General features: G+C 41.4%; 1 protein-coding gene and 1 long non-coding RNA gene across 18 annotated transcripts in view; both read right to left on the bottom strand.

The window, feature by feature from the left end:
- The window catches only part of EML4 (EMAP like 4), a 154,316-nt gene extending 149,698 nt beyond the window's left edge, over positions 1 to 4,618 (bottom strand). For 4 of the 17 annotated variants that reach the window (XR_010835572.1, XM_067007684.1, XM_067007682.1 and 1 more), the window contains exon 1: positions 4,315 to 4,618. Coding sequence is in view for 10 of the 17 variants with exons in the window: in XM_067007684.1 (XP_066863785.1) it covers positions 4,315 to 4,339 (25 nt within the window). In the remaining 7 variants the exon portion in view is untranslated. The remainder of the gene's footprint in view (positions 1 to 4,314) is intronic. The other 13 variants (XR_010835571.1, XM_067007683.1, XM_067007681.1 and 10 more) reach the window with 4 other exon arrangements.
- Positions 4,619 to 22,038: 17,420 nt separating this feature from the next.
- LOC131765209 (uncharacterized) overlaps positions 22,039 to 23,729 on the bottom strand; it is a 46,463-nt gene continuing 44,772 nt past the window's right edge. Inside the window, exon 4 of the long non-coding RNA XR_010835577.1 lies at positions 22,039 to 22,183. This is a non-coding gene — a long non-coding RNA (uncharacterized lncRNA). The remainder of the gene's footprint in view (positions 22,184 to 23,729) is intronic.

Genomic DNA, 23,729 nt, shown 5'->3' on the forward strand with positions numbered 1-23,729 from the left:
GATGAGAAATAAGTTCTAATACTGTGATGTTAAAGAGATTGTTTCAAAATATCTCATAAACTGAAGCATACTACTACTGCACTGAGACTGTTACATTTCTTACACTAACACTACAATTTCATCCATTACAATTTTTCTTTAAAAAGAAGTTTTGGAGTTTTGTTTTTAACCTCTGGAGCAGAAAAAGTTAAAACTGATGTGGTTAACAATATGCTTTCTTTAAAGCATAAACACAGACTAAACCTGTAGGCTAATCCCAAGATAAGTCTTAAAATTAAAACCTTTATTATGAAAAAGAGATGCTAAAAAAACTAAGCATGGGGCTTCCCTGGTGGCGCAGTGGTTGAGAATCTGCCTGCTAATGCAGGGGACACACGGGTTCGAGCCCTGGTCTGGGAGGATCCCACATGCTGCGGAGCAACTAGGCCCGTGAGCCACAACTACTGAGCCTGCGCGTCTAGAGCTTGTGCTCCGCAACGAGAGAGGCCGCGATAGTAAGAGGCCCGCGCACCGCGATGAAGAGTGGCCCCGGCTTGCCACAACTACAGAAAGCCCTCGCACAGAAACGAAGACCCAACACAGCAAAAATAAATTAATTAATTAATAAACTCCTACCTCCAACATCTTAAAAAAGAAACAAAACAAAAAAATTAAGCATGAAATGCACCTAACCCCTGCCTTAAGAAAATCAAAAAAAGCTGTATCAAGTTTCCCACTTTTGCACCTAGACCTGAGATTTAAAATATTTACCGTATATATGTTTTGTACATGTATGTGTGTGTATTCTAAACTGATTTGGAGGCAGGATATCAAGACAGATTGTTTTCCCCTCACTAAGTTAAAAAAAAAAAACTGTTTCTAAAGTATTGCTTTTTTATATTACCCTATTCGTGAACTAAAAGACACTATGCCTGAAATAAATGGTACCACCACCTGCCAGCCAAACTGCCTGAAATTCATCAGCTGTAGAGATTAAAAGCATCCTTTAGTTGTTTTTATGTAAAACAAAAGTAATACAAAAGGTATATAATTTCAATGTGGCACATATAACACAATCACCCACAATCACCTAACGTTCCTCTCAGTGATTTCAAAACCACTAAACACAGTTTTAGTTGCCATTAGACATCTTATAAAATGCACATAATAGTGTTTTCCTTATCCAAACACACAACAATCAAGGGTACAGTCTGAATTTTAAGTTTTTCACTTTATGAAATGATGCACCGTAACATTCCCTTAAATAATCAGCTTTTCTATAACCATTGTTTACAAAGCACTGAGCTTTCCTGCTTATAAAAATGTAGTTTTCTTACACTTTTTTTCAAGAACTCATCTAGTATATAAAAGGAGACACACACATACACTTCCTTGAGAATAAATATTTTCAAAACTTGTGACCCCAAAAGAACTTCACATGTTTTGAATTCTTGTTTGGTTAAAAAAAGTTTTTAAGCATCTACTAGAATACAAGAGCTTGCCTTTACATTCATGGATCTCTTGATGATAAAATAAAGATCAATGTAACTCTAAGCTCTAGACTAATGAACTGCAGGGAACAGAAACAAGCAATCTGGCAAGAGCTGGGTAAAGCTATGTTTAAAGACTACCAATAAAATATACCAGCATTACCCTTCCCTCACTCCCAACTCTTTAAGGTTTCAATTAAGATGGGGCCTAGTTTTACTCTTTCAAGGGGGACAGAACGAGAAAGCACAGAGCTCCTGCTGAGAAGTATCTTCATGAGAAGCAGCTCCAAAAATAAGGCCAGGAACCATTTCTGAATTCCCTCCAGCTGACATAGGTTCCTCTCTTTAAATACAGGTATATCCCCTGCTCCTGATCAACACCATACTTAAAGAAAGGAAGTCTCATCAAGGTACCATCCAAGGATGGCATCAAATAAATAGAAAAATTATCAAATGAATAAAAAAAATTCAACACCAGGGTCAGCTATAATGTTCTTGATGAAAAGTGGGAGCCCAACTAAAACTCATCTTCATCTTTCAGTCTCTCCTATCAGTTGCCTCATGAATTGGATAAGAAGGGACAGCTGTTTAACAAGGATCTCCACTGTTTCAAAATAAACTTAAATGCCCCCAATTAGTGAGAAAGACTCCCACAAAACACAGAAGATGAAGCTTCGGCAAGCCTTCGAAGTCCTCAGAACCAATAGGAAAGAAGTAAACGCTGATTCTAATTTGAGCAGTGATCCCACCATTCCCACAGGCTGAGGATCCTACAGTTCAGAGATACCTCAGTCCCACCACATCCCCCAAGATACTCAGTTTTTTGGCCAAGTATATGATCACCTCTTTGTGAACATAAAGGACAAGTCTTCCAGTCCAATAATGATTAGGGAATAAATCCAGGCATAAGGCTTAAAAAAAAAAAAAAAGCAGTGAAAAGTTGATCCCTCTTTAAAAGGAGCCCAAGAATGAAACAACTTCACAATGTAAGGAATTGTAAGACATCAAAGGTTAGATAATGGACAACAGGTGCCTTTGGGGAGGAAAGAGTAACACTCAGTTGCCTCCTATTTTAGGATTTCCACTCTCAAAGTACTTGTGTGTGTTTCCCAAAGTGTGTGTGTTTTTCCCCAAAGAAAGTCAAGGCCAAAATTATGGTTTTTTACTATTTAATACCTATAAGGGGTCCATTGCTCTTTAACCTACTTTTTTATTTTAGATTTTTAAAAACCCATTTAATCTCAGTGTGTCTGAATAAAGTATGGCCTACGGCCAGATTATGCACTGATCCATGAACATTAACCAACTAGGAATTTACTATCAAGAAATGCAAAGAAAGGCATCTGAATACAAGCTACCTCCACATAAAACACTCAATATACAAATCCAGCAGCAGGTATCCCATTAACTGCAGTATCAGCCAAAGCAGAAACTGTTTCTCTCACCATCATGACAGCTGAGCTCAATCTTTACAGTAACCAGATTCCAATGGCCTCAAAGAATAGTAATTCCAGACAGAGATTATAGGGGACTGAGTACCAGCCTTGAGTTCTGATTCCCTTGGCCAGTTACAAAATTTACTACCTTTATCTGGGTGAAAGGGAACACTGAAAGGATACTTCAGCCTACTTCCCTTTCTCCATTCCACAAAGACAACATATTCCAAAAATGGAGAATCCTTTCTTTCCCTGTCAGAGGCCCCCTTTCCTATGGATTAACTGGGCAGGGTTACTTCTCCCCAGCATGCGTGCAGAGCCAGCAAGTATAGTTCTGCTTTCACTCCTCTTTTAAAGAGGGTCCCCAGGCTTCCCTGGTGGCACAGTGGTTAAGAATCCACCTTCCAATGCAGGGGACACGGGTTCGAGCCCTGGTCCAGGAAGATCCCACATGCTGCGGAGCAACTAAGCCCATGCACCACAACTACTGAGCCTGCGCTCTAGAGCCCGCGAGCCACAACTACTGAAGCCCGCGTGCCTAGAGCCCGTGCTCTGCAACAAGAGAAGCCACCACAATGAGAAGCACATGCACCGCAACGAAGAGCCCCCGCTTTCTGCAACTAGAGAAAGACCGCACGCAGCAACGAAGACCCAACACAGTCAAAAATAAATAAATAAAATAAATAAAATTTTAAAACCCCACTTATGTTAAAAAAATAAATAAAAATAAAGAGGGTCCCCCAACACAGATGCACCTCTTCCTTTCCTGTATTAGGCAAATGATGCTTCAGTGCTTCTGAACCACTGCAAAATGTTCAGAGAAGTGGAGGGAGTGAAGGGAAGTTGTCAGTTATTCTGAGAAATACTTAAGAGAAGACTCCAAATTTAAAGTGAATACTTGGTGGGGCGGGGGGGAGTGCCCCCCTCCTGAAGAGGGAATGGGGGGTCCCTTCCCTAAAAAGGAGCCTCTGCGTGGGTAAGGGGTGTCCCCAACCTGAAAGAGAGCTCGGTATGTGGGAAGGAGGAGGAATGTTGTACCCAGAAGAGGGGTCAGGATTTGAGAAAAAGGTGTCCTAACCCTGAAGGTGGGGGGAGCCGTGAGTGTATGGGGAGGGCTGTACCAGCCTTGGGGGGCCGCGCTGAGAAAAGGGGTTCCCACTATGGGGAAGAAGGGCCCCGTACTGAAAAGGACGCTGGGAGGAAAGGAGGGTCTTGCTGAGGAGGGCTGGCATGGGGGAGGGGTTCTGAGTCCACCGGAGCCCGGAGAGGGGCAGCAGGCTCGAGGGGAACATGTGCAGTGGAAGTGCCGCCATCCCGAGGGGCAGGGTGGAGAGCAGGCCCGGGCTGCGTGTGGAGGAAACAAGGTTCCCACCCTGCGCACGAGAGGGAGGATTCCCGGCCGTACTCACCGAGGCTGCCGGCGAAACCGTCCATCTTGCAGGGAAAGCGCCGGGCTCCAGGCTCAGCGGGGCGGGCACTTCATTCAGCGGACCGACTAGGGTCGCCGACGCTGAGCCTGACCCGCTAGCTTTCTCGGGCGCCCGGCTCGGCTCCCACCTCCCGCTTCCGTCGTCCGTCCGTCCACCACGGGGCAGTCAGCCGCGGACGCCCGGACCACTTCCCCGTCAGGTTGAGAGCCGCGCCGCGCCGCTCCGCCGCCTGCCCGGCCTCCCTCCCAGACAGCAGCCGCGAGCGCCCCGCCGCGCCCCGCCCCCGCGCCCGCGCGCAGCGGTAGCTCAGCGCCCGCGCGCAGCGGTAGCTCCACCCCCGCGTACGCCGTCACGCTTCCGACTCCGCCTCCCACGTGACGACCCGGAGGCGGGGTCTTGCCGACCCTTCTCTCTCACCTTGCCTCGGCCTCGGGTTCCGCCCCCCGCGCTCGGTGGGGGTGGCTACGCTTGCGCGGTGGGCCTGCTGAGGGCCTGGGACTTGGGGCTTGAAACTGCTTCCGATTGGGTGGGGATAAGGGGAGACCTCCGGCCTGGGATCCTCAGGAGCTTCTAGGGATTCTTTTTCCTCGCAGCCCTTGGGGAGTGCGCGGAGACCCATCGGAGCTTACGTCTGGAGCCCCTCTGACCGGAGATGGTCACCCCGTGTGTCCTAGAACACTAAAAAGGCAACCAAGTGCGGGGAGGGGTCCAAATTTCCCGGGTTCTGCCTTTGCCCCAGTAGGATGAGGGACAAATGAGGGCGAGTCTTCTTGACTAGCTGAAGGCTACCATGCCACAAGCCAAGGCACACAGCAGAGCCCAAGACATACCAGAAGCAAGGAATGTTAGTACTGGACTGGACCCAAGAGTTCATCTTGCCTCCCCTTCAGGGAAGACACTGAGCCTTAGAAAAGACATGAACTGCGCAAGCTCATGGAGCCTGGTAGAAGCGGAGTTAGAACCTAAGGCTTCCTAATCCCCCTGGTGTTTTTTCCATCACAGATGCAAAGCTACCCCTCGCGGATATCATAGGATTGCCTACTAGGGAACTATAACAAAGGTTTGAAATGAAGTAAGCCTGAATTCCAGGCCCAACTCCATGTGACTCAGTAGGTGACTGTCAAGTCACTGAACTTACTTGGACCTCACTTTATTCATTTGCAAAAGGGAGGACTGGACTTGTAACCGAAACCTCTTAAGTATACACAGCCTTCTTCTTCCTCCTCCCTCCCCAACCCACATTCTCCATCCTTCTAAAGACCTTCCAGTGATTTCCCAAGTCCCTCTTGGGACTAGGTTTTGTGGATCAGAGTACTAGTTACAGAGGAGAAATGTAAGGTGCCCAGGAACTAAATTGATCTATACAATAATAAAGAGCTGAGTTAGAAGAGAATAAGAGTCATTGTAGACAGAGTTCCAGGAGAGAGGGAGGTACTAAAGGGAGATGAGAAAAATGAAGTAGCAACTGTCATGAGAGGGACTTGGAGGAATTAGATGGTTGAAAGGATTGTTAAACATTTTTTTGTTGTCTTGCAGTATACTTCTTCCCTTTGGTGCCTCTTTAACAATCTTCCCCCCAAAATCTAAATTACTTTAAATTTCTTGTTTGGATATCAGACCTGTGTGTCTTCTGAATACCGTACTATGTGGAGAATGGCCATAAGGCAGCCAAGATAAATTCAGGTTACAGACAAAATGGTGTCTAAAGTTTTCTGTTTCTTCAAAATTAAGTTATTTACCCAGTGTTTCCTTTGCTATGGGCATTTTCATATCTGTATGATTCTACCAAGTCTAATTGCTTAATAGTTGAGACATCCTCAGTTCTGACAGCTGCTCTTCTGTGTCTGCATGCAAAACTTTCTGCCTTACGTCAATTAAAAGTATAAGAACTTGCATTGTTATATTGGTATACATACATATGTACACATTTTTTTAGTTAAACTTTTTATTTTGAAATAATTGTTGATTCACATGTATTTGTTAGAATACCCTTTACCCAGGTTCCTCCCAATGGTAATAGCTTACAAAACTATAGTCAATATCACAACCAGGATATTGATACTGATACAATCAAGATACAAAACATTTCCATCATTTCCATGAACACAAGGATCTCTCAAGTTTTCTTTTATAAACACGCCTTTTTTTTCTCCTGATACCACCCCCTCCTTCACTCCTGGCAACCACTAACCTGTCATCCATTTCTATAAATATGTCATTTCAGTGGAATCATATAATATGTACTGGTTTGGGATTGGCTTTTTTGACTCAGCATAATTCTCTGGAGATTCATCCAGGTCATTGTGAGTACTAAGAGTTTGTTCTTTTTATTGTTGAGAATTCCATGGTATGGATTATCATGGTTTGACCGTTCACCTGCTAAAGGACATTTGGAATGTTTCCAATTCAGGGCTATTATGTATAGGTTTGCTATAAATGTTCATGTACAAGTATTTTTTGTGAACATACTTTTCATTTCTCTGGGATAAATACCCAGGAATTGGGTTATTTGGTTGTATGGTAGCTGTACATTCAGTTTTTTAAGAAACTGCCAAATGTTTTTAAAGAAGAATATGATCCAGTTTTTTTTCTTCCAGTTTTATTGAGATATAATTGACATATAGCACATATATGTATATTTTTAATTCGGAGAAGGATCCATGTTTTGTGGCACCTGAAGCATTTACTATTTGCGGGGCCCTTTTAAGAAAAACTAATACAAAATGTACAGATACAAAATTAGGTTAAATGGAGTATTTCTTTAGACTAAGAAAAGAAATCACAGTAGATTACACATTTTAAGAAGACTGTAAATACTATAAACATTACAAAATTGAGAAATGTGACATTTAATTAAATGCCCAACATATCTCCAATACTTTTTTAATATTTGAGACATCCTCAGTTCTGACAGCTGCTCTTCTGTGTCTGCATGCAAAACTTTCTTTAATAGATGTTATTTACTGGGATCCTACTATATGACAGGTTTTGTATCCAGGTACTTTGTATGTCTAACACCATTTCAATGTCACAGCAAGCCTATGGGATCAGTGTTATGAATATGATAGTGATTTTTAAAAATAACTTATTAATAGAGAGGACAAAAGAACTTTAGTTTTTCCTCTAGTTGATGGTTGATCAAATTTGTCTTTATTTTTGACAGTTGGGATGCCTAAAAAAACCACTTCACACATACCATAGAGGCTGTTCATAATATTGCTGCAGGAATTCTGATTAATACCATTTCATGTGATTCCCGTTTTAAAAAAAGAAAAGAAATAAAGTGTATGGTGAATTTAAAAAGGATTTAGAAGGATTTTCCCTAGACTTAGCTTCTGGCTCTTTATGTTTCAAACCTTGTTTCTCCCACACTACCCACATACTTCCAGTGCCAGCCATGTGTTCATATCACATTATGACCTCTAGTCCTGTAACCTCCATGACAGGATGCCAGGTGAATCAGTGCAGGGGGCCATAGGAATATTCCTGGAATCTGTTGCTAAATAAAGACAGCCAGCAATAAATTAAATGTGACTGTAACCCATGTAATTATGTTTCATTAAGCCTGAAATTAAATGTATCCCCAACTCAACTTTCCCTTAGCCAGATACCCAAAATATCCAGGGTCACTCCAACACCACCTGACATCAAGGGAAACGTGATAAAGTAGAGGTTGTAGTGGAAAGGCACTTTCCTGGAGTCTTGGAAGAAATCCCCTAGAGCTTAAGTTTCATTAATTTCATGATAAATCTGCCTCTGTTTTAGTTACTTTTATTTTTACAAAAGTAATCCATGCTCATCCTCACTAGTAAAGTCAACCAGAAGGGGCTTCCCTGGTGGCGCAGTGGTTGAGAATCCGCCTGCCGATGCAGGGGACACGGGTTCGTGCCCCGGTCCGGGAAGATCCCACATACCGCGGAGCAGCTGGGCCCGTGAGCCATGGCCGCTGAGCCTGTGCATCCGGAGCCTGTGCTCCGCAACGGGAGAGGCCACAACAGTGAGAGGCCCGCGTACCACAAAAAAAAAAAAGTCAACCAGAAGTTTATTTAAAACAGACAAATGAACATACAGGAAAGGACAGGAAAAATGAAATAAATCCTCACTCAGAAAAAGGACAAGTTGGAGGAGAAATACGGCAGTCACTTATCCACAGCAATTACAGAATTCTGCTGGGATAGATATTATGAAGTGTAAGGAAAGTTCTTTGCTTAAATCTTACTCTTCTTTCCAAGGAACTCCCTTATCCACTGTACTCCAGGGCCCCTGGCTTTGCTATTCTACAAAAAGAGGGTGTTGGGGAATATACCTTCCTCATAGTCTGCTCAGCTCACTTCCTATTGGTGCAAATATGAAATCCAAAGATTACTTTCAACTCAAATAATCAAACAATTTCTTTGAGAACACGATTCACTCAAAAACTTGGTAGACTTTTTATCTGTTTGCTTCCAGTCAGCAACGTGTGCCACACCCAAAGTTCTCTACTATACGTAATTCTCAAGCATGATTTATGTCTTTGCTTTTCTTCCCCAGTTCCTCTCTCTCTCTCTCTCTCTCTCTCTCTCTCTCAATTTAATGGGGGCTATCTTCATGCCATTAAACTTGGATGAGAAGACCACACTCTTAATCAGGTCTTTGCAGCGAGTCTGGGTCTAACTGGACCTTTGTTACTCAAAGGTTTTTAATATTTTGTTTCATATCTCAGTGTCTAGAAGTAGTCAGCTTTCTAATCTTTTATCCCTCAAATTTCTGGACTTCTTCTATGGCTGCTTACAAACCATCCAATTCTTGCTTGAGCTTTTCTCTTTGTTGTAATGCTTTACTAAAGTTAGGAAATAGTAGCTAACACACACTACCTCTCTCTTTCCAAAAACTTCCTCTAGAGCTTAAGGCCTGCTAGGCAAGTAGTGTGCCATCTTCTAAGCTGTCACAAGCAACAGTTGTAGCAAATCTTTTGCCATGACATAACAGACTCTCGAGTATTCCAACCTCTAATATCTGTTTCCACACCATCCCTGACCCAACCGCAAATTCAAAGCAATATGTTTTAGGTTTTTTTCTTTACAGCAGCATTCAACTTCAAGTTTTCATCTTCTGCATTCAAGATAGGCTGACTGCTCTTAAAAACAATCCCAAAATTTCAGTTGGCTTAATACAATAAATTTGTTTTTTACTCTTATCACTATCCAATGCATATCATCAGGGACTCTGCTCCATGGAGTCATTCAAGGCTTCTTCTGTGTTAGTCCATGCTTTTCAGCCAGCAATTAGGGGGGGTGGTAGAAGAACAGGGAGAGTCAATCAGGAAGTTTATGGTTCAGACATGGAAGTATGAACCTCACTTTCATCCACATTCTATGGTCTGGAAGTAGTTACATCACCACACTGAACTGCAAGGGAGACTAGGAAATATAGTCTGTATAACCAGAAGGAAGAGAGAAACATTTTGGTAACAAGGACCCAAATGGTTTCTCCCATATTCCTTTTCATAGCATTTATCTGAGTTATAATATTTCATTTACTGAAGTGATTATTCAATTTGTATCTTACCCATTAGGTTATACACTACAAGAAGAGCTTTTAGAAAATGGGAGAGGTAGTACATCCCAGTGCTTAAAAGTGCAGACTCTGGAGTCACACTGCCTAGATTGAAATCCCAGCTCCACCACTTACTAGCTATGTAACATTGGACAAATTACCAAATCTCTCTGTACCTCAGTTTTTTCATCTGTAAAATGAGGATAATACCATTTCTACTTCCAGAATGTTGAGGGGCTGCAATGAGATAATACATGAAAAGCCCTTAGAACAGGGCCCCATATGTTGTAAGTACTCAGTAAGTATTAGCTGCTGTTATTATTAAAAAGTAGGCTTGCATTGTGTCTGTTTTTACTCACCATTATATACTGAGTGCCTATTATGGAGTAGCTGTTTGATATTTAGTGAATATCAAACAAACATAGAACTCTGAAAACTAGTCAATCTGAAAACATTATTTCAAAAACCAATGCCCAATTGTTTTAAAGCAGCCAGTATTAATTTTTCTGTTTTATATTTATCAAATTAGATCTTGTAAACTGTTTAATACTACTATAATAAAGTGAAAGATTTAAAATAAATCCCTCAAAATGAAAATATAGCTGCACACATATATCGTGAAACACACATAAAAATCCAAATATACTAAACAGTTACCAATTACTGGGTGATTATTTGGAGCTTTCACTCTGACAAAAGATTTATCTTTATATTATTTTCAATACAGAGCTCTCCTTACCCCTCACTTTGAACCCTTTAAGTGCAATTTAATTCAAGTGTAAAAATATGCACCAGTTTTTAGGAGCTCAGTTATTGCAAAGGGCTAAATATAGCTCTCAAATAATAAAAATTAAAAACCGTTTCTTCATACACAGAATCTTGGCTGGGTGTTTAGCTACCTTCCCCTCTACGTCAAAATAGGATTATTGTGGAAGGGTTTTCAGAATACTTGTGAAGACACACAACACCTGTTGTCAAAGCTTGACCTAAGATTTGAAGAAAAATTAAAATTCCTATAATGGTTTCTTTGTTTTGCTCTCCTTAACTAGATGACCTTGAAAGGTAACTAGAAACTCTTTATGGTTTCTTGACATTCTCTCCCTCAGACATTTTTTTTTTTTTTTTTTTTTTTTTTCTCGGTATGCGGGCCTCTCACTGTTGTGGCCTCTCCCGTTGCAGAGCACAGGCTCCGGACGCGCAGGCCTAGCGGCCATGGCTCACGGGTTTAGCTGCTCCGCGGCATGTGGGATCTTCCCGGACCAGGGCACGAACCCGTGTCTCCTGCATCGGCAGGCGGATTCTCAACCACTGCGCCACCAGGGAAGCCCCCTCAGACATTTTTAAAGTGACATCAAGAGCAATTAAGTTTGGGTTGTTTTTTTTTTAAAGTATGCTGGGCTTTCTGCTTTTATTTCATTGTCTTAATGTTATTTTTAAAACTAAACCCTATGGTCATGGAATTGTGTAGATTATATAAATCTATAGTCCACATAAGCATGAGTATGGTAGAGAAAAATTTTAAATGTTTTTCTTTGGCCTTCAGAATCAGAAATTAACAATATCTAAGTGGGGGGGGGGAGCGTTCTTTTAGTTCTTTGTTTTTATAATATGTTTAACATAAGCAATGTATGGAAGAGTTCCAAGGTCTGTCAGAGGCTAAATGGTAATGTTGTTCTAGCTTCTAACCATAAGGAATGCCTAGGGATAACTTTAAAATTATTTCAAAAGAAAAAAAAGTGTGGTAGGATGTACCCCAAAGTGTTAAAAAGTAGTTGCTGCTGGAAGTGAAATTGAGTGGGGGAAGGAAAATGTAGGGAGAGTTACAGGGGATTTCACTTTTAAGTATATCATATCATACTATTAATCATAAAATAATACTTAATAATCATAAATATTATTTTAATCATATCATTAACATGTGTTCATTTTAAAAACCATTAGAGAGGCAAAAAATGCATTGCAGTGCATATTAATTCACATACCCACAAACTGTATCTGCAGAGACTGGTTTAAAATATCATGCTTATTAAATAACTTTTACTGATCTTGGCACAATTGTTATCTTCAACCTAAAGTCTTACTGACCTCAGGGGAAAAAAATCAAGCAATTAGCAGTGTTGTAAATTCTTGGCAAGAGTTTATGAGACTGAAATCTATACTGTGGGGTTCACCAAACACGCCTGACTGAGGGGGATTTGCTGCGTGGATACATTAGTGAGTGAACGAATGCTGACTGAGGTTAATTTGGTCACTCTGATGGTGCCATTCATGACTAGCTGAGAGAAGACCCAGCCTGGGCTGCAGAGCTGGATTTTTCCCAGTGCTGACCCAGAATTTATGCCATGAAGTGGGGCTGGTTGAGTTTGTGGAACAAATTTTAAAGTTTCTTTTTATGTCCTAGAGCTTCACCACATTTACAGAATGCTGGGTGAGCCTTAGAAATAATAGCTAATAATTTTCATCTGTCCACCCTAACTATATACTTTTTCCTCCCCTTAAGGAATTCATAGCAGCCTCTCACAAAATTGAAATTCTGCAGGGAAATACTTTAAAATAGCAATGTTATAGTGGAAAGCAGCCAGTCAGGGAAATTCAACTCCCAAAATTAATAACACAGGATGTTCTCCACTTGCAAATAAAATATTTCCAAAAGGTCACTTGCAAGTCAGCTGTTTGAAATTAGGAACAATGCTATAAATGGTGGTTAGATTTCCAACTTAACTCCCAAAACATGTAGCATACTGATCCTGACGTGCCTTCCTTAAAACCACACTGATGACAACCTTACTTAAAGTTTTGAAACAGACAGGTCTGTAATTGAATATTGTTCATTATAAGCATCTGTGAGTTGATGTTGTAACCTAAATACAACTCATAACACCATTCCAACCTTCAAAGAGCTGACTTATAAATGCCCTAGGAGATAGGTTTTATTATTCCTGTTTTTTGGACCAGGAAAATGAGCCTCAAAAATATACAACTAGAAAGTGGGAAAAATCAAGGTTTGAACCCGTATCAATCCGCATCTGAAGGTCAAGAACTTTTCACTGCACCAGTTTGCCTCTCAGTCTCATTAGAATTCTATTGTGGAGATGTTGAATGCCAGGCTGAGAGGTCTACAATGTAGTTTCAGCAGCAAGTGATAAGATCAAAGTGTTGCTATAGAAAAAATTAACCTGTGGAGGGATAAATTGGAGGAGGCGCTGAAAGTGGAGAATGCAATCTGAAGTCTGTTAAGGAGGGAGGAGGAGCTGCAGAAAGGTCCAAGAAGAAAATAGTGTAAAGGAAAACAACAAATGAATGAACAACAAACAAATCCTTGCAAACCTGGATGACTGATTGCCTCAGAAGCTGAGGGAGAGAAAGGAGTAAAAAAAAAAATCTAGATTCAGCTCCCAGTAATGGAGAGAATGGTGGTGGCATTAAATGCAAATGGAGACTTAAGGAAATGAAGTGATTAGGGAAAAGAAAATATAGTGGTTGATGGCCATTTTTTGGTTGGCCTGTGTCGGATCCCCTTTTCCTCTGTGGGAAACTGAAAGGAATCAGGAGTCATCTTTGGCAGCTGGGGCCCAGGCACAGGACCTGGACCAATTGGAAGCCCCAGCCCAGGTCTTTGAGTCTGGGGGGAATAACACAAAAACTAGCAGTTAGGGACCACGCTGGAAGGTGGCTGAGATATTGAAGACCAGTTTTGATGGTGTGCGGGGAAAGCCAGCTTGAGGGCAGCGTCCTCAACAGATTCCTCCTATGGAGTGAACTTGGCCGTGCTCTCTGTGCCCTAGACTGCCTGGGTCCCTGCCCATTTTCCATGCTTGGTCCTCTGGCTTCCCTGTAGACCCAGTGAGCCAGCTGATATCCTCCCAGTGAATTCGTTTTCTGCTTGAGTTAGCCAGAGTGGGTTTCTGTTGTTTGCAGTTGAAAACCTTGTGTGGTAAAAAATACTGCCTTCAGTTTTAAACAGATTGCACCAGCATCATGAGCAGATGCCCAGATGGAAACCTCTAGCACACAGTTTGAAATGTGAGATTCAAGTTTGGGAGAGGGCTAGGTCTGGGAATATAGATTTAGGATACTTCTAAATAGAGCCAATGGTTTAAGCCATGAGAAATTACCAAGGGAAAAGATTTGAGAGAGAGAAAATGGAAGTGAACAATGTGTAGAAATGGAAGGACCACTAAAATTTAAGAGGCAAGAGAACGAGTCAAGGAAAAAGCAGTAACAGTCATAGAAGGCAAATCATACTAGTGTCATATTACAGAACCCAAAAGAGACAAAGAGTTTTAAAAACTGATGGAAATCAGATGCTATTAAATGCTACAGAATCCAAGGAAGATGGGAACTGAGAAAGGGGCACTCGATGTAGTGATTAGGAGGTCACTGGTCTTTAGAGAGCTGTTTGTTTGCTTTTTTGCGGTACACGGGCCTCTCACTGTTGTGGCCTCTCCCGTCGCGGAGTACAGGCCTCTGGACGCACAGGCTCAGCGGCCATGGCTCTCGGGCCCAGCTCTGCAGCTTGTGGGATCTTCTCGGACCAGGGCACGAACCCGCGTCCCCTGCATCGGCAGGCAGACTCTCAACCACTGCGCCACCAGGGAAGCCCTAGAGAGCTGTTTTATCATGATAGTGGGAAAGAAATCAGGTTGGGGAGCAGGGTGGAGACTGAGAGGCTGGTGTGAAAGCCAAAGAAGAAAATATAGGCTAGAGTTTAAAGAATTTTGGCCAGACTTTGTTTTGTTCACTAGACAAGCACCTGGCATATGGCAAGTGCTCAATAAATATTTGCTTAATGAATGAATAAAGAAGAGAAGAAGCAGTGAATTAACTTGAGCTGAAGCATGATAAAGGCACAAATTTCTAGAATTGGGGTACCTGAGTATGCTTGCAAGCCAGGGTTACCAATCCTCTCTCCCGCTTCCTCCTTGGGCTGGAGAACCTGATTTCCTAGACTCTCACTAGTTACCTAGTACATGCTTTTTCCGCACCCCATACTACTGTCCTCCTTACTCCACTTTTCAGTTTGTTTGTACTATAAGCTATTATAACAGCCATTCCCTAAATTACAATTTCTTATCCTTATTAATTTCTTAATTTCCTCAGAAAATTCTTTCCTCTACTAATTTATATCCCATACAGAGCTAAGTCAAATATTCCTTATCCATATTTATTTTGTCCCATATTGTGGATGACCTGATAAAAACCAAGTCTGGGGCTTCCCTGGTGGCGCAGTGGTTGAGAATCCGCCTGCCGATGCAGGGGACATGGGTTCGTGCCCCGGTCTGGGAAGATCCCACATGCTGCGGAGCGGCTGGGCCCGTGAGCCATGGCCACTGAGCCTGAGCGTCTGGAGCCTGTGCTCCGCAATGGGAGAGGCCACAACAGTGAGAGGCTCGTGTACCACAAAAAAAAAAAAAAAAAAAAAAAAAAAAAAAAAAAAAAAAAGTCTGATTAACTAGAAACTTAATTTCAGCTATACCATTAGGTGATATCTTGATTGCACATTTCTAGAAACTCACTACTCTGTGGTGCTTTGAAACATCAATTTTTTAAAAAAATTTATTTATTTTTGGCTGCGTTGGGTCTTCGTTGCTGCGTGTGGGCTTTTCTCTAGTGGTGAGCGGGGTCTACTCTTTGTTGCGGTGCACAGTCTTCTCATTGAGGTGGCTTCTCTTGTTGGAGAGCATGGGCTCTAGGCACGCGGGCTTCAGTAGTCGTGGCTCACAGGCTCTAGAGCGCAGGCTCAGTAGTTGCAGTAAGCGCGGGCTTAGTTGCTCCGCGGCATGTGGGATCTTCCCGGACCAGGGCTCGAACCCATGTCCCCTGCATTGGCAGGCAGATTCTTAACCACTGCACCACCAGGGAAGCCCTGAAGCACCAAATTTTAAATCCAATAGCTAAATGACCAAATACAGGATCAAAACCTTGTAAAGAAATCTTATAAAAGCATAAGGTTAAAATGGCCTCTGATTTAAATAACAAGAAACGTAAAATGTAAGATTTATTTTATTATCAATATTTCTCCAAATGTCAGAAGTCTGTGAGTAAAGAACCAGCATTTAAAAGATAAATTGTAACTAGAAATGTAAGAAGTCATAAGTGGTTCTTAAGTGCAATGAAACACTGGCACTATAATAATAAGATTAAAGACCTGGAGATTTCCCACCCCTGGTTTATGGTTCTTCATGGATGTAATTAAAGCACGTAAAGCTTTTCCAATGAGTTTAAGAAGTAGTTTCCTTTTTGTCTGCAAACTTATGGGAGGTAGTCTGAGTGCCTGTCATAGGTTCATCAGAGCAGTAAGCTGTATGGGTGTTACTGTATTAATTTGTCTTTAGAAATTATTTTTGGAAAAAGATAGAAAGAAATAGAAAATAATTTGCTTTTGATCATGTCATTCCGTTTAGTTTCTTTTGTTAGTCATTTTATGTACACAGTACATGTGAACAGAATGTATTTGTGGGCACATGAGTATGTGTGTCTCCAGACAGGTGGTCAAGAAATGTTTATATCATTCCTCACCCTCCTCCTAATCTAACACTTGGTTTTGCCCACACTGAGTGCTTGATTGAGGTGGAAATGGTCTAATGCAGAACATTTCCAGTTGCACAGGCCAGTGGTGCTCATCATTGAAGTCCTTTCAGTCACAATAGGGGTGTTTCATTCTTGGGTCTTGGGGACTTGCACTCAGCTGAATGGTCATTTCCAGATAAGGCCTCCCTGGCCACTTTCCTTCCATTGAAACTGTGACAGCTGAAGTTTTGGGAAGATCTATGAATCTGTTAGTCTACGAACTAAAATGGGATGAGATTACAATCTCAGACCTGAAACCTTCTTTCCAAAATGGTGGCATTTTGGCACCAGCCTGTGCAGTGAGATATGACCCAGGTACCATGGTGTGAGATGGACCATTCTCATCCAAGAGTGAGAAGCCATTTCTGTGGAAGAGCCTCAGGGGCCTCCCAGGGACAAGGTGTGAGAAAGGCATCTTCTCATCAGTGCCAGTCTCAGTCATCCAGGGTTCTGCACAAAACCAGGCACACCAAGTGGCCCGTTGGCAGGTCAAGAAATGTAGGAATGGCAAAGGACACGAACAAGCATTTCACTAAGGAAGCAATACGATCACCAATAATTCTGTTTAAGAAGAAGAATATTGAAAAACCAATACAAATTAAGATAAGGAGATACCATTTGCCAGAAATCAGTTTGGAAATTTTCTCTTTAAAAGAATTCTAGGGCTTCCCTGGTGGTGCAGTGGTTGAGAGTCCGCCTGCCGATGCAGGGGACACAGGTTCGTGCCCCGGTCCAGGAAGATCCCACACACCGCGGAGCGGCTGGGCCCGTGAGCCGTGGCCGCTGAGCCTGTGCATCTGGAGCCTGTGCTCTGCAACGGGAGAGGCCACAACAGTGAGAGGCCCGCATACCGCAAAAAAAATAAATAAATAAAATAAAATAAAATAAAAGAATTCTATTTAGTGTAGATGAGGAGGCACGTAAACAGGTAGTCTCACATACTGCTAATAGGTGTGGAAAATGCCTCATATTTCTGGAGGGTATGTTAGTACTATTTATCAAAAGCCCTAAAATGTGACTACTTTTAATTCAGCAACTTCACTTTGAGGAATAAGCCCAAAGGAAATAATCAGAGCTACATAGAAAGCTTTATCTACCAAGTCTCCTCACAATATTACTTTTAATGGTGTAAACTCAAAAACAACCTACAACAAGAGAAAAAGGAGATTGCCAAATAATACTGTATGATCTCAGGATTACAAAAGAGATGACTGTATGTCTATAGATCTATGGATAAAAGAGTGGGAAAAAACATCTACCAAAATGTTAATAGTGGCAGTCTCTGGGTTCTGGAAGTATGGGTGATTTTTCTTTTATTCTTTGTACTTTTGTCTATCTCTCCAATGCACATGCATTACTTTGGTAGTCAGCAACAGTATTGTTGAGAACAAATAAAGCAAATGAAAGGAAATGTACAGCACCAGTCCAGGTTCTCTCATGATTTAGTTACGATTCAGGAGATGCAACTAAACCTCTTGCTTAGTTTTCACATCTTCTCAGTGGAGGATTTGTGATGTCAAGTGTTGAAAGTGCAGAATGGAGCTCTAGTGAATTCCAGAGAACTACTTCCCATGAATTAATGAAGTCAGAGAAATTGAACGGCTTGCAGAGAACTGTTTGCTCCTGTTTGGAAGCAGGCTGAACGACATGGTAGATGTTTCTGAGTGGACTGTGCCCTACATGTTCCTGCACACTTGGGGTGCTGGGGACTCAGAGCTGCCATGGTTATCCTTGGACTGAGGGACGCACTTAAAGGAGAGCCAGGACAGCTAGTGTGAGCACATCACTTGTAACGTTGCTCTCATGGCTCTGCCATCAATTCAGCCCTGAAACTCGTCATGTTCTAGTGGACAACGTTACATACCTCAGTCTGGTCCTGTAAGTGGTCTCCACGCCCCCATTACACTTTGCCATCAATATTCCCCATAATGATATGTAAAGTCACGATCACTCCAAGTATGTTATGTAAGACCTAGTAGGCATTTACCTAGAGGCAAGATACCTACTTGTGGGGATAAACTTGAGAGAGTCAGAGACAAGGTTTTCCCTCAGTCATGCCACCAGAAGATAGATTATTTTACCTTGCTTTCAAAGTAGAGAGAGGAGAATTAAGAATAAGCTTCCTTTAAGGGAAGCTAGAGAGTTCTCTCTGTAAGGAGTATCAGTGTTTCCTCACAGCCAAATCTGCTAAAGAAAGACCATTGTGGAAGTAAAGAAGGGCAATTCTTTTGACAAGGAAATTGAGACATATTTCTGGGTGAAATCTCTTGGTAACAAGGAAATGCCTTCCTGTGTCTGTCACATTTAGCCTCTTTAAATGAGCACAGCTCATCCCCCAAATGTGCAAATTACCCTGTGAAGATGGGGGCATAATCGTTATGGAGTCCTTCTGGGTATGATCTTTCCAACGGGCAATTTGTCAATCTATATCAAAAGCCTAAAACCGTTCATACCATTTGGCACAGAAAATAGACTTCTGAGAACTTATCTTGAGAAATACTTTTTTTAATACACCAAGAAGAATGTGTCACTACAGTGTTATTTACAAAAGTGAAAAAATGAAAAAAAAAAAAGTCCAATAATTGGAATTAGTTAAGTAAATCAGAGCCTAATCATACCATAGGGTACCAAGAGGTCATTATTCATTATATACTTGTTATATACTTGAATAATATTTAAAGATACTAAGAAAACTCATGATATAATGGGAAAAAGTATATGACATAAATCCAATATTGATATAAATACGTGATACACGAATGCACGCACGCACACAACATACATTTATATACATATGGAGAGAGAGAAAGAGATTATCCAGATTTTCCAGCTTTATTGGATTACCTTCCTTTCCTCTTTCCAGGTATTTACATATTCCCCAATCCATGCTGGTTCCCACTGGTCACCTTATACTCAGTAGCTCTGCTCTAGAATTCTACCCCAGTCACCTCTGGCCATCTTATAACAGCTTTTCCAGCTGGCTGTCACTCTCTAATATCTACCTTACCATGAAATATGAAAACCTTCTTTCTATTTCCCATGATGCCGCTAACATAAGGCTGCAATTTTAACAAATTTCATGATGAAGTCTGAAGGATCACAGAAGGGAATTACAGTGCAGAAAAAGAAAATTTTAAAGTGGATATTGGATACCACTGTTCCTAAAGTTCCCCTGTAAGGCTGTTTCTAGGGGCTCCCTCCTGGCGGTCCCCTTCCTTAGCTCTCAGCTGCCACTGTGGTGTGGGAGCTTGCCCCACCTCCTGGATGGGAGTCTCCTGTAGTCCTCTTGACCCAAGTCCTGAGACCCCAACTGCTTAATTCAGACCATCAACAGAAAAAATGAGACATTACAATAATCTGGACAGAGGTACACCTGCCCCCGATAAAAATGGCTCTTTGTGTTATTAGACAAAAAACCTCAGTATCTCCATCTAAAACATCTGCATTTGGATTACTCCACCAGTCCAGGGCATCCCCAATATCAACTGATTGCCATTTCTTTGGATCCTCAAGAACATAAAAAGAGTTGTCACTAAAGACATAGTCCACCTTCCATCTTTAGAACATTCAAGAAAAAACTTTTTAAATTTGCAATGCAGAGACAAGAATGAAACAGATGTCCACAAGGGAGCAGAGATGAGAGCCTGGCAGTGGAAGCGGGGGAGCCGGGAGGGGGGCAGAAGAGAATTGTATGGTTTTCTCTTCCTGGCTTTCCACTTTGGGACACAACTTTTTTCTTGGTTTGCTTTGTTCTGCTTTCGTATATATATAGTTTTTGTAAAACAGCTTGAGATATAATTTACATGTGATAAAATTCAACCTCTTAAAGCATACAATTGAGTTGTTTTCAGTATAATCAGAATAGTGCAACAACCCTCACTATCTAATTCCAGACCATTTTTATCTCCCTCAGAAGAAACTCTGGGCCCATTAGCCGTCACTCTCCATTCCCGACTCTGCCCAGGCCCTAGCAACCAACTGGGATTATACTATAAGTGACCTTTCGTGTCTAGCTTCTTTTACTTATTCAAGGTTCATTCATGTTGTAGTATGTATCAGCACTTCATTTCTTTTATAACAAAATGATATTCCATTGTAGGAGTATACTAATTTTTTTATCCATTCATCAGCTGATGGACATTGGAGTTGTTTCCACTCTGCCTATTATGAATAATGCTGCTATGAATATTGGCGCACAATTTTTGTGTGCACATATGTTTTCATAGGAGTGGAATCACTGGGTCATATGGCAACATCACTATGATTAACATTTTGAGGAACTGACCCTAGTTTTCAAGAGTCCTGGCTGCCCTTGCTCTACTTTAGCATCCTTCACGTAAACATGTGAATTCCTTTTCCTTTTTCTTCTTTAATCAATATGAGTTAGTTTCAGCAACATTATTTACAACCTCAAGAGCCTTGACAAAGTCACCTACTCCCACTGCTTTTGGCTTAGACTTTCCCGATTTCTCAGTCCCCTTTATTTTGGCTCTATTTTTGCCTGCCTGTTTGATAATGCTTTACTTGGGCTTTTTTGGATACAAGAATCAGGCACTCATTCCAGCTAGCTCAAGTATAAGAACTTTAAGAAAAATACATGATAAGATAATGGAAGCTTTCAGAAACCCAAGGACAGAAACCACAATGGGCTGGCCTCAGAGAAACTAGTGCTAAAAGCTAGTTCTCAATTTGAGGTGGCTGGACAGATTTCACTATTAGAAATTCATAGGTGTTTGTGGAATTTCATCATTATAAATATAGGTCAGCCTTCCACCTATCTGCCCTGCTAATAACTGGTACTTTCTCTCTTTGCTTTCATGTCACCTCTCTGAGAAAGAGAGAGAGAGACTCTGATTGGCCCAGCATCTCTTTTCACACTTGGCTACAGGTCATGGGAATCTAGTGAATTTGTGTATTGACTGCCCTTGAATCAGGTATCCACCTCTTGTCCAATCAGCCATGAGAACAGACAGCTGGATTACATGGTACAAAATATGGCTGTTGGACCTACTTCTTCAGCAGGGACCAGGGTTTACAGCAGTTTCCATTAGATGAAACTGGAGCGGGAGGGTATGGTGATTAATTTTGTGTGTGTGTGGTTGATATTTTTAATGAAAAATGGACCACTTCTTTTTCAATCAATTTCTGTCTTTGGCTTAGCAGTTCTGCCAGGATCTAGTTTCCTGTGTTCAATCTCCAGCATTATGCACTGTAATTAAGTAAGACAAGCTCACGGTCCCATCCCAATGCAATGCCTTCTTGCTCAACTACCTCCCTGTGAGAAGAGTTGGATTAGACATACAGGCATACCTCAGAAATATTGTGGGTTTGGTTCCAGACCACAGCAATAAAGTGAAGATTGCAGTAAAGCAAGTCACATGAATTTTTTGGTTTCCCAGTGCATATAAAAGTTATGTTTATATTATACTGTAGCCCATTAAGTGTGCAATAGCATTACATCTAAAAAAACAAAAGTACATACCTTAATTTAAATATACTTTATTGTGAAAAAAAATGCTAACCATCATCTGAGCCTTCAGTGAGTAGTAGTAGTAAGATGAAATATCATTGATCATGTCACCATAACAAGTACAATAATAATGAAAAAGTGTGAAATATTGCTAGAATTACCAAAATGTGACATAGAGATACGAAATGAGCAAATGCTGTTGGAAAAATGGCGCTGATAGACTTCCTCGATGCAGGGTTGCCATAAACCTTCAATTTGTATAAAGCACAGTATCTGCAAAGCACAAAAAAGTGAAGCACAGTAAACTGAGGTGTGCCTGTATGTGTAGAGACAATTCATCCCTTTGGATGATGCAGAGACTAAAGGAGTAGAAAGAAGGCCCTATGAAGACCGGAAGACCCTATTTCCTGTTCCCATCAGAGATTCCCCCACCTCATTCTCTCCCTATCTCCCACCCTATTTCCTCAGACATAAAGCACTAGAGCCATAGCAAAGGCTCAAAAAGTATAGCAAGTTGTCTCCAGTTGCCAGCTTTACTTTTAACATGTCACAGCTGGAACAGGACAGGAAGCTCCTTGAGCCAAAATTTAAGCTTCAGGATGGGGTAGAAAACTGGCCTTAAGTACTTTCTGTCTAAAAGACAGAACCCTTTATAAAAGGAAAAAAACACAAGTTTTAGTAGGTTAGAATAAGCAATAACTTTTGAAATGAAAATTTAAACTCTAATCATTAATAAGAACTGTACAGAATATTAAATTATGTATGTATACATATGTTTTCCATTAACAAAGCAAAAAAAATTCAGACCCTTCAGTCTGATAAGGTCTTCCATGTGGAAAGATATTCTGATTTCTAAAGAGGGTAAGTCCATAGTCTGCCCTAATTTTATTTTTTGTTCCTCTGGGTTTTTTTAAAATAAATATTCTTCCCTGTGGCTAATGTCAAGTGTGGATTTGCCAGATTGTCTGGACATACTCCAAAAGAAATATCTCATCCATATCTTTAAAGAAAAAGGCATTTAGTGTACACATGTCTAAAAGCTAAAGTAGCTTGAGGGTAGGAATGGGGGCAGTGATGAAGGCAGGGTTTCATATTTAACTAGCAAACTTTGACCAGACTTTCTGAACCTTAGTATTTTAGGAATTTGAGTTGGCCAAGTCAGTCAAAGACTCATACACCGCAAGAATCGGAAAAAGGAAAGATTATTTGCATGAGTTTTGCACTCCCTAATTGGATACACACTGTTCCATAACCCGGCACAACACAAACATGTTTGTTTATTTTAAGGCTGTCTGCTGACCTGCATTGTGAGTTTGCTCAGCGGGCCAGCATGGCACAGAGAGGCAGAGTTGAGAGCCCAGAACTGGGGGCCTCTGAAGACAATGCTGGCATCATCACTTGAAGGGCTTTCTTGACTTTGGCTGGCTATTGGCAGAACAGTCCTTAGAAAAACTGGCTCTCGTTAGTTTAAGGAGTCAGGTTGATTCAGCAATCACGTTCTCTTTTAAATTACCTGTATATTCCTAAGTGTATTCCAAAAAGGCTGCATTCTCATCCACAGTAGGGGTATGAAATGTGACAAGATGAGGCTCAGGGTCTTATTGAAGTGATGCCACAGATTTTAGATCAAAGAGAGGTACACAATGTGGACAGGGAGGTCAAGAAAATGGACTTGGGAGCCAGACTGCCTGGGTTCGAATCCCAGCGCTCCTTTTCCCAGGCGTGTGATCTCAGGTAAGTTACTTAACCTCTCTGTGCCTCAGTTTCCCAATCTGTAATATGGGGATTAAATAGCTCCTACTTCAAAAGCATCATTATG

This window comes from Kogia breviceps, chromosome 11, assembly GCF_026419965.1.
Source record: "Kogia breviceps isolate mKogBre1 chromosome 11, mKogBre1 haplotype 1, whole genome shotgun sequence".
NCBI lineage: Eukaryota > Metazoa > Chordata > Mammalia > Artiodactyla > Physeteridae > Kogia > Kogia breviceps.